The sequence below is a fragment of the Salvelinus sp. IW2-2015 genome, linkage group LG16, assembly GCF_002910315.2.
Source record: "Salvelinus sp. IW2-2015 linkage group LG16, ASM291031v2, whole genome shotgun sequence".
Classification (NCBI taxonomy): domain Eukaryota; kingdom Metazoa; phylum Chordata; class Actinopteri; order Salmoniformes; family Salmonidae; genus Salvelinus; species Salvelinus sp. IW2-2015.
The window spans coordinates 20,461,038-20,475,226 of NC_036856.1; the positions used below are offsets into that span (position 1 = coordinate 20,461,038).

General features: G+C 42.6%; 1 protein-coding gene across 1 annotated transcript in view; it reads right to left on the reverse strand.

Moving 5' to 3' along the window:
• Window positions 1-14,189, reverse strand: part of LOC111975957 (voltage-dependent R-type calcium channel subunit alpha-1E) — a 139,916-nt gene that overhangs the window by 15,208 nt on the left and 110,519 nt on the right. The window contains 20 exon segments of the mRNA XM_070447414.1: window positions 687-793; window positions 893-993; window positions 1,112-1,219; window positions 1,349-1,454; window positions 2,285-2,381; window positions 3,532-3,659; window positions 4,394-4,556; window positions 4,645-4,736; window positions 4,871-4,949; window positions 5,179-5,327; window positions 5,413-5,481; window positions 5,591-5,701; window positions 6,243-6,407; window positions 6,891-7,092; window positions 7,422-7,559; window positions 7,737-7,897; window positions 9,525-9,621; window positions 13,038-13,049; window positions 13,282-13,388; window positions 13,718-13,777. Of these exon segments, the coding sequence (XP_070303515.1) occupies window positions 687-793; window positions 893-993; window positions 1,112-1,219; window positions 1,349-1,454; window positions 2,285-2,381; window positions 3,532-3,659; window positions 4,394-4,556; window positions 4,645-4,736; window positions 4,871-4,949; window positions 5,179-5,327; window positions 5,413-5,481; window positions 5,591-5,701; window positions 6,243-6,407; window positions 6,891-7,092; window positions 7,422-7,559; window positions 7,737-7,897; window positions 9,525-9,621; window positions 13,038-13,049; window positions 13,282-13,388; window positions 13,718-13,777 (2,252 nt within the window).

Below are 14,189 nucleotides of genomic sequence, written 5' to 3' on the forward strand. Positions count from 1 at the left end.
GTTCATTTATAATCTCCTTCCTAGGTTTTGGCCTTTCTAGGGAGTTTTTCCTAGCCACCGTGCTTCTACACCTGCATTGCTTGCTGTTTGGGGTTTTAGGCTGGGTTTCTGTACAGCACTTCGAGATATTAGCTGATGTACGAAGGGCTATATAAAATAAAATAAACTTGATTTGATATTCCGTTTTTTCCCCCAGGCTTGAGCTCATAAGTCTATGCACATGTATATGCTCTAATATGTGTATAGGTGTTTTGAATGAATCATCACCTTAGAAAGCGCTGTTCATTTCATTGTATTAGACTTTGAAATAACATCCACAACTACCATGTTTTACACTTGATGCAACCTGCTGTTGAACTTCAGTCTTCAAACTGATCATCACAGTGAAGTCAGTTTTAAAAGCACTATACTGTTTTGATGATAAGTGTTTGTTGTGATTTTCAACTGCATTTGCGATGATGTCAGAGTGGTTAGAGGGACAATAGAGCCCTGAGTACCAGACCAGTAGGACCTGATGGTCGTTAACAAGTTGGGTACTATCAAAGCATGTCCAGAGTGCATAAGAGGTGATTACCGTAATTTAACGATCACGTGGAATTTTACTGCGGTCATGACTCATGACTGCCGGTGTGGGGGTAATACGGTAACCGCAACAGCCCTATTCATGAGTAAAATAACATATTTACAGGGCAGATCCAGGGCTGTGGGGCAGGAAAGGGAGGGCTTTGGCACTGCAGAGGATCTCTTGAGGCAGAGAGGAAGCGTCCATACGCTGGAACATGGGAGCGTGTTTCTATAGAGGGTGAGGATGAAACAGGTACAGTATGAGAGTCTGCAAACTACTGTTAAGAGGATATGATTTCCTAACTATACTGTACATAGAGGTATATACCTGCTCCTCCAGCTGTTGCCTGAGCTTCTTGGCTTTGCTCTGCTTGTAGTAGTCCATGATCATCATGGCTGCATAGATCTTCCCAATGGTCATATGACTGGCTGGAAGACCAATGGCATAATGTCACTAATTTGGAATTCTTTCAAAATCATAACTCCTAGAGTAAATAGTTCAATTACATTGACTAATGCCAGTGGTACCATACATTCTGACTGTCACCTTTGTGGATGGGGACGAGCAGGTCCAGGGTCTTCTGTGAAAGGTGTGACCAAATGACACTTATCTCCTTCTGTAGATCTGAATCCATCTGACCTCGGTCCTCCCCTCCTGGAACCACCACAACAACAGCAGATCAAGCATGCAACTTGTGGAGGAAATTGATCAACAGTGTGTGGAGAAAGTAGAGAAAAACAACAAGGTTATACTAAGTATATAGCATGTTAGCTAGTGCCTGACCTCTGGCTATTTTCACCTCGAGGGCGGTTCGGATCAGGGCCATGAGGGTGGAGGTGAAGTGAACCGACATCTCTTCATCCACAGGCATGTTCATCAGCACCAGCCTCTGAGGGTGTCCATGACAGAGGGGGAAGCAGGAAATATATCTCATCAAACAGGAGACAACATGATGCAAATGGGAGGAGCTAGCCATTTGCAGTCTTAATGTAGTACTCAAGTCTCTACTTGATAATATGTTTTCACTGTTTAAGCTAAACTTACAATATAAGGATAAAAACACATGTGATAAGACAATACTCTAATAAGAATGACATAGTAAGAACAGCCAAGAGACTCTCACAAAGCATGCACAAAGAGGGGAGGTGCATCTCTGCCATTGTACATGCACACATATCACAAAATAATTGACAGGGAAATTATATGTGAAAAAAAGCAACAGAGTGCAAGGGCAGAAGGCACATGCATATACTTATAGGAAGTAATCAAGAAACACTGATTGAGGAAGATTGTATGACATTCTGACACTGTACAGTGTGGCTCTATGAAATACATGTCAGGTTTATGCACCCGTTTCAAAACAGCTGCATTCTTACTGACTGTAAAAGCCATTTACTCCACAGACAGCTCTTAACACACAAAACATAAATTAATTACTCAGTCAGTTCTCTGCCAAGATGCAAACCAATAGAAAAAAAGAAAACACGAAGGCACAATGCTTATTTCTTTTTACTGTACATATTGTCATCCACCAATCAAAAAACACCATTGTAGATTCCCTTACAGTTGAACAAGCGACACATTACGATACGATAGACAACAGCCATTTCCCACACTTCATTTGGAATTGGGATGATCCGGTATGACAGAGAGCAAGGTTTTAGTTTGCCGTCTCTGTTGACCTAACATAGAAACTTTGCCTGTCTGTCTTTGGTCTACCTTATAAGCCACTTTGGATGGACATTTCTTGCCGAGGCCTAGAGGTGGCGACATGAGGGTCAGCATTTCATACATGTCAGTGTAATGAATACGCCCGCTGGGGAGGAGGCAGGGAGCAAGGCAGATGACGAGGAGGAGGAGGAAGGGCAAGGAAGGCATTCCCAAGGAATGGAGGAAGAAAGGAATATGTAAAAGGGAAAAGGGAAGAGATATCAGAAAGAGGGTTATTCAATGGCATTACACAGAAAGAGGAAAATGATCAGATCAGGTTGTGGTCTTTCTATGCAGACCTGGCATAGAAAAGAGAGAGCGGAAGAAATCTAACATGACCAAAGGAATGACAGTAGGGTCCTCTGTGGATCTGGCAGATACTTACATCACATCCTAAACCTGTACTGCTGACACTTGTCAGGGAGGGACTTACAGTAGGCCATGAAGTCACCACCATAACACTTCTCATCCTTCTAGGACCAGTCAGCTAACCCAGAGGTACCAGATCCAACCAGGCACAGAGAGCCAGGGTATCACAGAAAACTGATTTTGTGTAGTTGTTAACTTTATATTACATTTTCCAATAGCTCATTGCTCTGCATCTACAGAATGAAGTGCATAATGCTCTGTATGTTAGAGGATCACCCATCTCTTTGTATCCTGAAGCCATAGCCCAGTCATTCTTTGGCCTGGAGCAGAGCCAGAGCTGGCCTCCTCCAGCAGTGCAAGCAGGCCATAGAGCAGTAGTAGTAACTGGTAGAGAGGAATGGAGGGGGCGGGGGGCAGAGCAAGGATCCCAACGTAGGAAGGGGTTGAGGGAGCGAGGGATAGTGGTGGGGGAGCCAAACCTTGCAGGCCACCCTGTAGGGGCAGTTCTTTCCAAAGCCCAGGGGAGGTGAAATAGTGCGTACTACTTTGTACATCTCCGTATAGTGAATCCTTCCACTGGAAAGAACATACATTTATGTAGTTAACAATGAACATAGAGATTCAGCTTTGCTGGAGTTTACCAGAGACAAAGTGCCAGCATTGCCCTAAGATAAATAACCTGGAAAGCAAAGCATCAGGACACAATGGACAGCAATTAGCCAAATATGCAATACTTTTCATATCATGAGATGTTTTGGAGATTAGGGCTATATGGTGGTCTTTGTAAGTAGGTGGGAGTAACATTAGAATAACTGTAAAATAGTAAATTATTCACATATGTGCTGCTACTTTGTATGTGTTGTGTTGTTGTTGGGCCTCTGACTTACCAAGCAGCTCGGTCATATTCACCCCAGATACGAACAAATTCATCCAGGTGGTGAGGCCCCAATATCGAGGAATCCCGGGTGAGGTACTCAAAGTTGTCCATGATTACAGCCACAAACAGATTCAGCATCTGAACAGTGATTAGAGGAGGTCATAGACAAAGAACTACAGTATGTGTGTATGAAAGTGAAATATATATGCATGCAGGTGTCTCCTTCAACTTCTTCCGCTCATTTCTGGTAAGAGTAGAACTCTTAGAGTAGAACAGTAGGACTCTTCGACTAGGACAGTAGGACTCTTAGAGTAGGACAGTAGGACTCTTAGAGCAGGACAGTAGGACTCTTAGAGCAGGACAGTAGACGTCTTAGGAGTGGATAGTGGACTTTTAGAGTAGGACAGTAGACTTTTAGAGTAGGACAGTAATACTCTTTAGAGTAGGATAGTAGGGCTTTTAGAGTAGACAGTAGGAGCCTCTTAGAGTAGACAGTAGGCTCTTAGAGTAGGATAGTAGGACTTTTAGAGTAGGACAGTAGGACTTTTAGAGTAGGACAGTAGGACTCTTAGAGTAGGACAGTAGGACTTTTAGAGTAGGACAGTAGTACTCTTAGAGCAGGACAGTAGGAGTCAGAGGAGGATAGTAGGACTTTTAGAGTAGAACAGTATACATCTTAGAGTAGGACAGTAGGAATCGTAGAGTAGCACAGTAGGACTCTTAGAGTAGGACAGTAGGACTTTTAGAGTAGGACAGTAGGACTCTTAGAGCAGGACAGTAGGAGTCAGAGTGGGACAGTAGGACTTTTAGAGTAAGACAGCAGGACTCTTAGAGTAGGACTCTTAGAGTAGCACTCAGAGTAGGACTCTTACTAGAAATGAGCTGAAGAAGATGAAGGAGACGAAGTAGAAGTAGGCAAACTCAGTTCCACAGCGCTCCTCATGGTCTGACGTTAGAGCTAAGGGGTCTGGCTCACACTTCTGCCCCCCTAAACATGACAGCATGATCTCCTGCCACGACTCCCCCGTGGCACTCCTGCAGGCAGACAGTGGTGTGTCGTTCAGTGACTGAAAATGAGCCCCGGTTTGCCACTGTGTGACACATGAAGGATATCCTACTGTACCTGAATAGCAACATCAGAGCACCAAAAAAGGTCTTGAAGTTGTTGTGTTGGTTGATGTGAGTCTCCTCATCCAGTCTGATGTTTCCAAAAACCTTGAGGAATATTCAGGCATATATCATGAGATATGTCTTGACTCAGTCTTGTATACAGAAGCGACAGATTCACACCATGCAATGACAAACTTAGAAAGTGGCAGAATAGATAAAGAGTGTGAGCAACACCTTACCTGCATTCCGATGATTGCATATATGAAAAAGAGCATGGCAATGAGCAGACAAACGTAGGGGAGAGCCTGAAAGAGAAACCTTGTGTCATGACACAGTAACAGACGTTACACACACACCACAACACACACACACACACCACACACACAACACACACACACACACACACCACACACACCACACACCCACAACAACACACACACACACACACACACACAACACACACACACACACACACAACACACCGACACCACCACCCTGCCTTCAGTGTAAGTGTCCCTAAACTGGTATGTGCGCGGTGCGGAGCGACCTAAAGGACTGGACAAAGGTCCAGAGCAGGATGCGGATGGTGTAACCCTGCCTCAACAGCTTGATCAGTCTGGCTGCACGGAACAGCTTCAGGAAGCCCATGTTGAAGGTCTCAATTGACTTCAGGGAGATGAGAGAGTATGTTTACAGCTCATTAGCAGTGGACTGTATTGAAATGGTAACACAATCAGCCATTGATTGATATTCAGTAATGCTTTGTTACCTGCAAGTCTACCACTATTTCTGTGATGCTTCCCAAAACTGTGATGAAGTCGAATATATTCCAAGTGTCTCGAAAGTAGTTCTGAAGAAGAGGGGAAAACATCCATTCTTCAGTCAGTAGATGTTAGTAGCATTGCAAACAGGATCAGATCATGATGTCATGGACAGTAAGGCATTAACTTGCTCCTCACCAGAAAGCCAAAGGCCATGATCTTGAGGACACACTCCACAGAGAAGAGCACAGTGAAAGCTGTGTTCAGGTGTTTCAGCACAGCCTCGTATGCTGGTGGGGCAGAGTAATACTACCACCATATAGGAGATAAAGAGAGACACCATTAGAATGACCCCAAATTACTGGGATGTACAGACAACCCAAAATAACAAAATGAACCTAAACACAAACCATCTTGCTCAATCACCATACAACTGTAGATCTATAGCCACAGGTTCATAGCAGATTTCCTCTGATACATAAATAGCGTAACATTAAGCTGAGGCTATAAAAGGAGTCATTCCTCTGAGTTGTACAGACAGAGTTAACGAGGCCATGTTAAATACTAGCCGGTGGATATAGATCAATATTTAATAGAGGCTGAGTCATCCTCTCCTTCCGTCTGACTGAAGGCCTTTTCTTGGAATAAATGAAATGCTCACAAGGACGGGGATGGAAGAAACCCAGACCGTTAGCTAGAGAACAGCAAAGAGTAGAGGGACATGCATCTTACAACCCCAATCAGCTACAGCTACAGGCTCCATAATACCTTCTGCACCACAGGGACTAGACTTCTGCTTTACAAATGGGATTAGTTCAGTGTATTGTTTGAATGTGATCATTATCCACACCTTCATCATCAGGACAATGGTGTTGAGTGCAATCATGGCCAGCACAGTGTATTCGAAGGAGGGGGAGACCACAAAGTGCCAGAGACGGTACTGGAACGTCTGTCTGTTCTGAGGCATGTAGCGGGTCAGGGGTTTGGCACTTATGGCAAAGTCAATGCAAGCCCTCTGTAAGGGAAAACACACAAGAAGGAAAGTTGAAGAACAGTTTGTTGGGAATAAGCATGAAGCAGTTAGCTCTGGGAAAGTCCTTATATTTTCTCCTTGAAGTTGACACACTGCTGTATGGACTGCTGGGAACATTCTGGTCAATATTGACTGAGGGATACCTGGTGGGAGAGACTATGTGAGTCTGGAGGGGAAATCTCACTATTCCTGTATATTTACCAGGCATTTTCCATGAGCCAGTGTGCTCCTCTGTGTAATAACCTGTCAAGACTGAGCGAGTTAAGTCTAAAAGCGCAGACGGGGTCATTTTGATGTGTGTGCTACATTCCAGCAGCAAACCATATCAATAACACATACACTGCGCTGGTGTGTTCTAGATTATCACTGGAAAGTCTACAGTTAAAAAGGAATGTCTAGGTTCCATTTGGCTTGTTTTATGATTCACTGTGTTTGTGTGTGTGTGTATGTGTGTGACTCCATCACCTCGTTCTTCTCCAAGCTGCATTCCTCCATCATCTTGTCTCCCTGCTCCTGGAAGGTGATGATGATGAGAGCCACAAAGATGTTGACGAAGAAGAAGGGGAAGACCACAAAGTAGATGACATAGAATATGGACATCTCCATCCTGTTGCCCCGGCTGGGACCTCTGTCCTCCTCTGTCACGTCCACAGAGTGCTGCAGGACCCTGGACAGACACACAGACAGACCACAGTGTACTCAGCAATGGACTTTCTGAAAGATATTTCAGTCTAACTTATGTACAGTAGTGACATAGTAAAAGAAAGTAGTCTTGTGCGAGTCGGAACTGCTCATAGGAGCCTATCTCCTGTTTCTGTAGCATGAGGCACAAATACACCCCGTGGACAGAACGCTAGTCTATTGCAGTCATTATGTATGACTCAGCTAGGGATCGAACTCCCAACCTTTCGATCTCAGGGAGGACACTCTAACCACTAGGCCACAAGGTGCTGTTGTAACATAGTGAATAGTGTGTATGGAGAGAGTGAGACTTACTGTGGCCAGCCCTCCCCAGTGGAGACAGTAAACAGAGTGAGTAGGGCCCAGACTATGTTGTCATAGTGGAAGTCATGTCTCCTCCAATCCCTCCTCTTCACTTCCTTCTTATCCTTCTCATAGTCAATGTAGAAGCCTCTGATAGGAAGAGACAGACACACAGTGTACGATAGACATTCAGCGGACAAAGAAGCAGTAGAAAACATGACCATACTGTAGGTCTCCAATAGGTCTCCATCCACCACAACTACAGTATGTTAGTGTTCTGTAAGGCCCAGTGTATGAGCGTGTACAGGCAGCTCAGCAGACACCTACTGGCAGTCCTTCTCTGTGTCTTTGGATCCGTCTGTGCAGTAGAAGAATTTCCCTTTGAACAGCTGCACAGCGATGACAGCGAAGATGAACATGAAGAGCTTGTAGACGATGAGGATGTTGAAGACGTTCTTCAGAGAGGTCACCACACAGTCAAACACTGCCTACACACACAGGCAGAAGACGAAGCATGAGGGAAGGCAATTGAAAAAGAGAGTCAAAGAAAGTGATATGCTAAAACTGCGGTGGTTCAGCTTTCGTCCAGTTAGCCAGTGATTTGTTGAGGCTGACTTTTATTTAATTTAAATTTTATTACCCCTTTTTCTCCCCAATTGGTAGTTACGTTCTTGTTCCATCGCTGCAACTCCCATACAGACTCAGGAGAGGCGAAGGTCGAGAGCCGTGTGTCCTCCGAAACAGGACCCCGCCAAGCCGCACTGTCTCTTGACACAAAACTCACTTAACCCGGAAGCCAGCTGCACCAATGTGTCAGAGGAAACATTGTACACCTGACGACCGTGTCAGCGTGCATTGCACCCAGCCCACCACAGGAGTCGCTAGAGCGCAATGGGACAAGGACGACCCGGCCGGTCAAACCCTCCCCTAACCCAGATGATGCTAGGCCAATTGTGTGCCGCCTCATGGGTCTCCCAGTCGCGGCCAGCTGCGTCACACCCTGGGATCGAACCAGGATTTGTAGTGGCGCAGCTAGCACTGCGATGCAGTGCCTTAGATGTTCATCAAAGCTGGGACTGAGAGACTGAAAAGCAGCTTCTATCTCAAGGCCATCAGACTGTTAAACAGCCATCACTAACACAGAGAGGCTGCTTTCTACATACAGACTCAAATCATTGGCCACTTTAATAAATGGATCACTAGTCACTTTAAATAAGGCCACTTTAATAATGTTTGCATATCTTACATTACTCATCTCATATGTACTGTATATACTGTATCTTATACCATCTATTGCATCTTGCCTATGCCGTTCGTCATCGCTCATCCATATATTTATTCCATTAGATTTGTGTGTATTAGGTAGTTGTTGTGGAATTGTTATATTACTTGTTAAATATTACTGCACTGTCAGAACTAGAAGCACATGCGTTTCAGTACACTCACATTAACATCTGCTAACCATGTGTATGTGACCAATTAAATGTGATTTGATTTGATTAGACCTTTTCACCACTCGGGAGGCCCTTAACGCTGACTTCTAACTCAAGTGGTATAAATAGCATACAATTGTCCAATATGATCCCAAACTGTTGTTGCTACATGAGTGACTGGAATAGGATTGTATTACTCTGTAGATCTTTATTTCACTTTCCATTCCCAGGACAATCAGGTCTATTGATTGCAGTGTGTCTGGTATCAGCTTACTGACTGACTCCCTGGTCCACTCACAGTTATCAGTCGGACTCATTTCCTCATTTCCCTTGACAGATACACTCTTCCCCCCCCAGGAGAAATGGAATGTGTGAGCTTTGGGAAATTCAGTCTTGACAAAATGTTTTCATGCTCGAACGCTCAGGTTTATCACCTCATCTATCAATCTTTTCTCTAGCTGATTCTCTGCTGCCTGGAAACCCTCATGGTGTGACTAAATGGATGTGTGGCAGTGGCTACTGACCTGATACCGTTATACCACACACATAGACAGTACTGCATCCTTGATAAACCCTGAACAGCCTGATAAAACTGCCATGTAGTCTATCCCTGCAACTGTTGACTGGGGCAGGCCCGGTCACATGGGAAGCAATTGCTGAGAAAACAAATGGAAAAGGTTACCTTAAGTTTCGGTAGTCTCTTGATGGTCTTCAGGGGCCTCAGGACGCGCAGGACCCGAAGAGACTTGATGGTTTTGATGTCCCGTCCTTTATTATTTCTACAAGTAAAAACACATAGAATGAACACCTGATAAACTCACTCCAACATTGAGCTAACCATATTACAGGAGATGTATTACTGTACTTTACGTCTCTGATTAGAAAGAGATACAGTGCCATAAAAAAGTATTTTCCCCTTTTCTGATTTTCTCAGTTTTTCATATTTTTGATACTGAATGTTATCAGATCTTCAACCAAAACCTAATATTAGATAAAGGGAACCTGAGTTCACAAATAACAACAAAAAAAGTATTCTTACTTTATTTATTTAATTAACAAAGTTATGCAACACCCAATTCCACTGTGTGAAAAAGTAATTTACACTCAATAACAGGTTGTGCCACCTTTACCTGCAATGACTGCAACCAAATGCTTCCTGTAGTTGTTGATCAGTCTCTCACATCGCTGTGGAGCAATTTTGGCCCACTCTTGTATGCAGAACTTCTTTAACTTCTTGCAACTATAGGGGGTGCTGTTCCGCATTAGCATATTTGTGTCTCCAAATTAAACTGCCTCGTGCTAAATTCTTGATCGTACAATATGCATATTATTGTTATTATTGGATAGAAAACACCTTCTAGTTTTCTATAGAAGTTGGAATTTTGTCTCTGAGTGGTACAGAACAATTTCTACAGCACTTTTCATGACAGGGTTCAGATTTCAGAAATTTTTACCTCTGATCTGGGGTCTGTTTTATAAGGCCACAGTGAATGCTATGAAGAAACCGACACTGCCTACGTCTTCCTCTGGGGTCTGTACGTCATCACGTTTTCAATGAAATCGATGGGACGTTCACAGCCATTATAAATGACAAAAAATGTACAGAGACCCCCCTTTCTCAACGTGCGCCTCAAGCGTGAAGGCCATCGGACCTGCCTCGTTCCAAATCGTTTTCTAACCAGCAATATTTCTCCGGTCATGTTTTCAGTCGTTATAGTTGTTAAAAAATCATAATGTAGTGAATTTGAAACGTTTTATAGCAATTTATATCCGTTTAGTGCGATTCTAGGAATTTATTTGTCGTGCACTCTGAAAGTTTGGACACGTTTTAGGTGTCGGTCGTTGGTGGTGGACATTTCGAAGGACAGAGGACATCTATCGACCAAAAGACTTTATAACATAGAAAGGATACATTGCCCAAGAATCTGATGAAGAACAAGCTCAAAGTAAGCAATATTTAAAATGATAAATCGTGTTTCTGTCGAAATATTTTAAACGCATATTTCGCCATTTTGTTTGGTATAGCTTCACTTGGCCAACCCTGTATTGAAAGTAAGGATAATTTTAAAAATGTAAATCAGCGGTTGCATTAAGAACTAATTTGTCTTTCGATTGCTGTCAACCCTGTATTTTTAGTCAAAGTATATGATTAGCTTTCAAATTAAACTAGATCACTCTGATAGATGACGTCAGACATATTGAGGCTTGATTTCCTAGTATTTTTATTGTGTAACCACGGTTTTGTATGGCTAAATATGCACTTTTTCGAACAAACTGTATATGTATATTGTAAAATGATGTTACAGGAGTGTCATCGGAAGAATTCTGAGAAGGTTAGTGAAAAAATTAATATATTTGGCGTGATTACGTTATAGCGCTCTTTGGCTGAATCGATGCTCTGGTAACGGTTGCCACATGTGGTATGCTAACTTATCGATTTATTGTGTTTTCGCTGAAAACGCTTAGAAAATCTGAAATATGGTCTGAAATCACAAGAACTGGGTCTTTCCATTGCTATGCTTTGTCTATTTTTATGAAATGTTTTATGATGAGTAAATTGGTCATACACGTTGCTCTATCTAGTAATTCTAGTCGATTTGTATGATGTGGGTGCAATTGTAAACTGTGATTTCTACCTGAAATATGCCACTTTTTTCTAACAAAACTATCCTATACCATGAATATGTTATCAGACTGTCATCTGAAGAGCGTTTTTCTTGGTTAGTGGATATCAATATCTTAGTTGAGCCGAATTGGTGATAGCACCTTGAAGGAGTAAGAAACTGATGGAGTTAGAATAGTGGTGTATTTTGCTAACGTGTTTAGCTAATAGATTTACATATTTTGTCTTCCCTGTAACACATTTTAAAAATCTGAAATGGTGGCTTTATTCACAAGATCTGTATCTTTCATCTGGTGTCTTGGACTTGTGATTTAATGATATTTAGATGCTACTATCTACTTGTGAAGCTATGCTAGCTATGCTAATTAGTGTGTGGGGGGTGTGGGGGGTGCTCCCGGATCCGGGGTAGAGGCTCGTGAAAGGTTAACTCAGTGACATTTGTGGGTTTTCAATCAGGAACTGCAAGTTTCAAGTCCTGCCACAATATCTCAATTGGGATTAGGTCTGGACTGACTAGGCCATTAAAAAATCTCAATATTTATTGCATTTGAACCATTTTAATGTAGACACTAGATTGTGTGTTTTGGATCGTTGTCTTGCTGCGTGACCCAGCTGCAGATGGCCTGACACTCTCCTGTAGAATTCACTGATACAGAGCAGAATTCATCATTCCCTCTATTAAGGCAAGTCGTCGCCATACATAATGGGACCCACCTCGTCCAAAAAGTTGACTCAAGTTAGCCAAAAAGTACCTAGAAGCACCTGGATGATCAGCAAGACCCTTGGAAGAATGTGCTATCGACAGATGGGTCAAAAGTATAACTTATTGGAGGACATTGGTCCCATTATGCCTGGCAAAAACRAAACACTGCATTCCACAGTAAGAACCTTATACCAACGGTCAAGTATGGTGGTGGTAGTGTAGAATTCTGCTATGTATTAGATAATTCTACAGGTGAATGTCAGGCCATCCATCTGTGAGCTGAAGCTGAAGCACAGCTGCGTCATGCAGCAAGACAATGATCCAAAACACACAATCAAGTCTATATGAAAATGGCTAAAAGGCAACAAATTTGAAGTTTTGGAATGGCCTAGTCAGACCTAATCCCAACTGAGATGAGATGTTGTGGCAGAACTTGACACGAGCAGTTCATGTGAGCAGTTCAAAATGTTTCTACAGCGAAGTGAGAGACTGATCAACAACTACAGGAAACGTTTGGTTGGAGTCATTGCAGCTAAAGGTGGCACAACCAGTTATTGAGTGTAAGGGGGCAATTCTTTTTTCACACAGGGGCATTGGGTGTTGCATAACATTGTTTATGAAATAAATTAAAGAAGTATGTAATTGTTGTGTTATTTGTTCAATCAGTTTCCTTTTATCTAATTTTAGGTTTTGGTTGAAGAACTGATAACATTGAGTATCAAAAATATTTAAAAGTAGAGAAAATTAGAAAGGGGGCAAATACTTTTTCACAGCACTGTACACATCTGAACTATAGAGGAAAGACAGGATGCTGTTGAGAACTGTTGAGAAATGAGCAGAAAGAAAGTGAGCGAAGAAAGTGTTTTTACCCCAACACATTCCTGGCAGTCCCACAGCAACACAATCCACAGGAGCAGAGGACGACAGAGAGAAAGACATGATACTGAACATGTACATCTCAGGGTGGGAAAAACATGTATATCACAAAACAGAGTGAAAAACAGTGCTATGTCCAGTCCAGTCAAGCTACACTGGCAGTTTACAGTCTAGCACTGTACACTACACAAACCACTACACAGGAAGTTATAACCTATGCAAGGTCACATGACTCACGTGAGGGCGAAGGCTACCAGAGCTCCGACCACCACGATAAAGTCGAGAATGTTCCACAGGTCCCGGAAATAGGAGCCGTCATGGAGAATCAAGCCCTGGTCTATCATCTGTCAAATACACATCTTATTAAGTCATTTGAAAACTGCACTAAATATTGGCATAGGGGGGCCTCACTGTTAATTAGCAAAATACTGTACATTCTGTCTATCTGACATTACATTTTCTCGGGACTACCCACTGGGCACAGACATTCATTGAAATGACATGGAAACAACATTGATTCAACCAGTGTGTGCCCAATGGGTAACAGCTTATGCCAAACATGTTCATGTACCATCTGTCAAATCCAACTGACACCACTACAGTATGGTATGTCCACTGTCATGTCAATATGACACAGTTTTAAAACAGGATTCCTGCTGATTGAATAACTCACCTTTATTATCATTTCAAATGTAAAGACACCTGTGAACACGTAGTCAAAGTAACGCAAAACCTGTGGGGTAAAAAGTAGACAAATATATTAATACATGAATCACAATATTGGACTCCAGGGGTTGATGAAGAACATTTAATTATTTGCCATTAGCTCATACATTACAGGAGAACAAAAAGCACTTAGGACCAGAGAGAGACTCTGAGACACTATGTTTAATGTGTTGCATCTGTTCTTCACCACTGAACTGGTGACACATTTCGCTTTTAGGAAACCAACTTCTCTCTTTAATGGTCACATTGATTACGTTTACCCTGAGGGCCTTTTATTTCTAAGACGATGCTTTTAAGTGGCGCCCTTCTGATGAATATGTGCTTTGATTATCTTCCTTGCATATCACACAGGCCCATTTCATTTCCAACTCAATCTGCCTCAATCACCAACATCCAGAGAAGCACCCCCATTAAGTCAC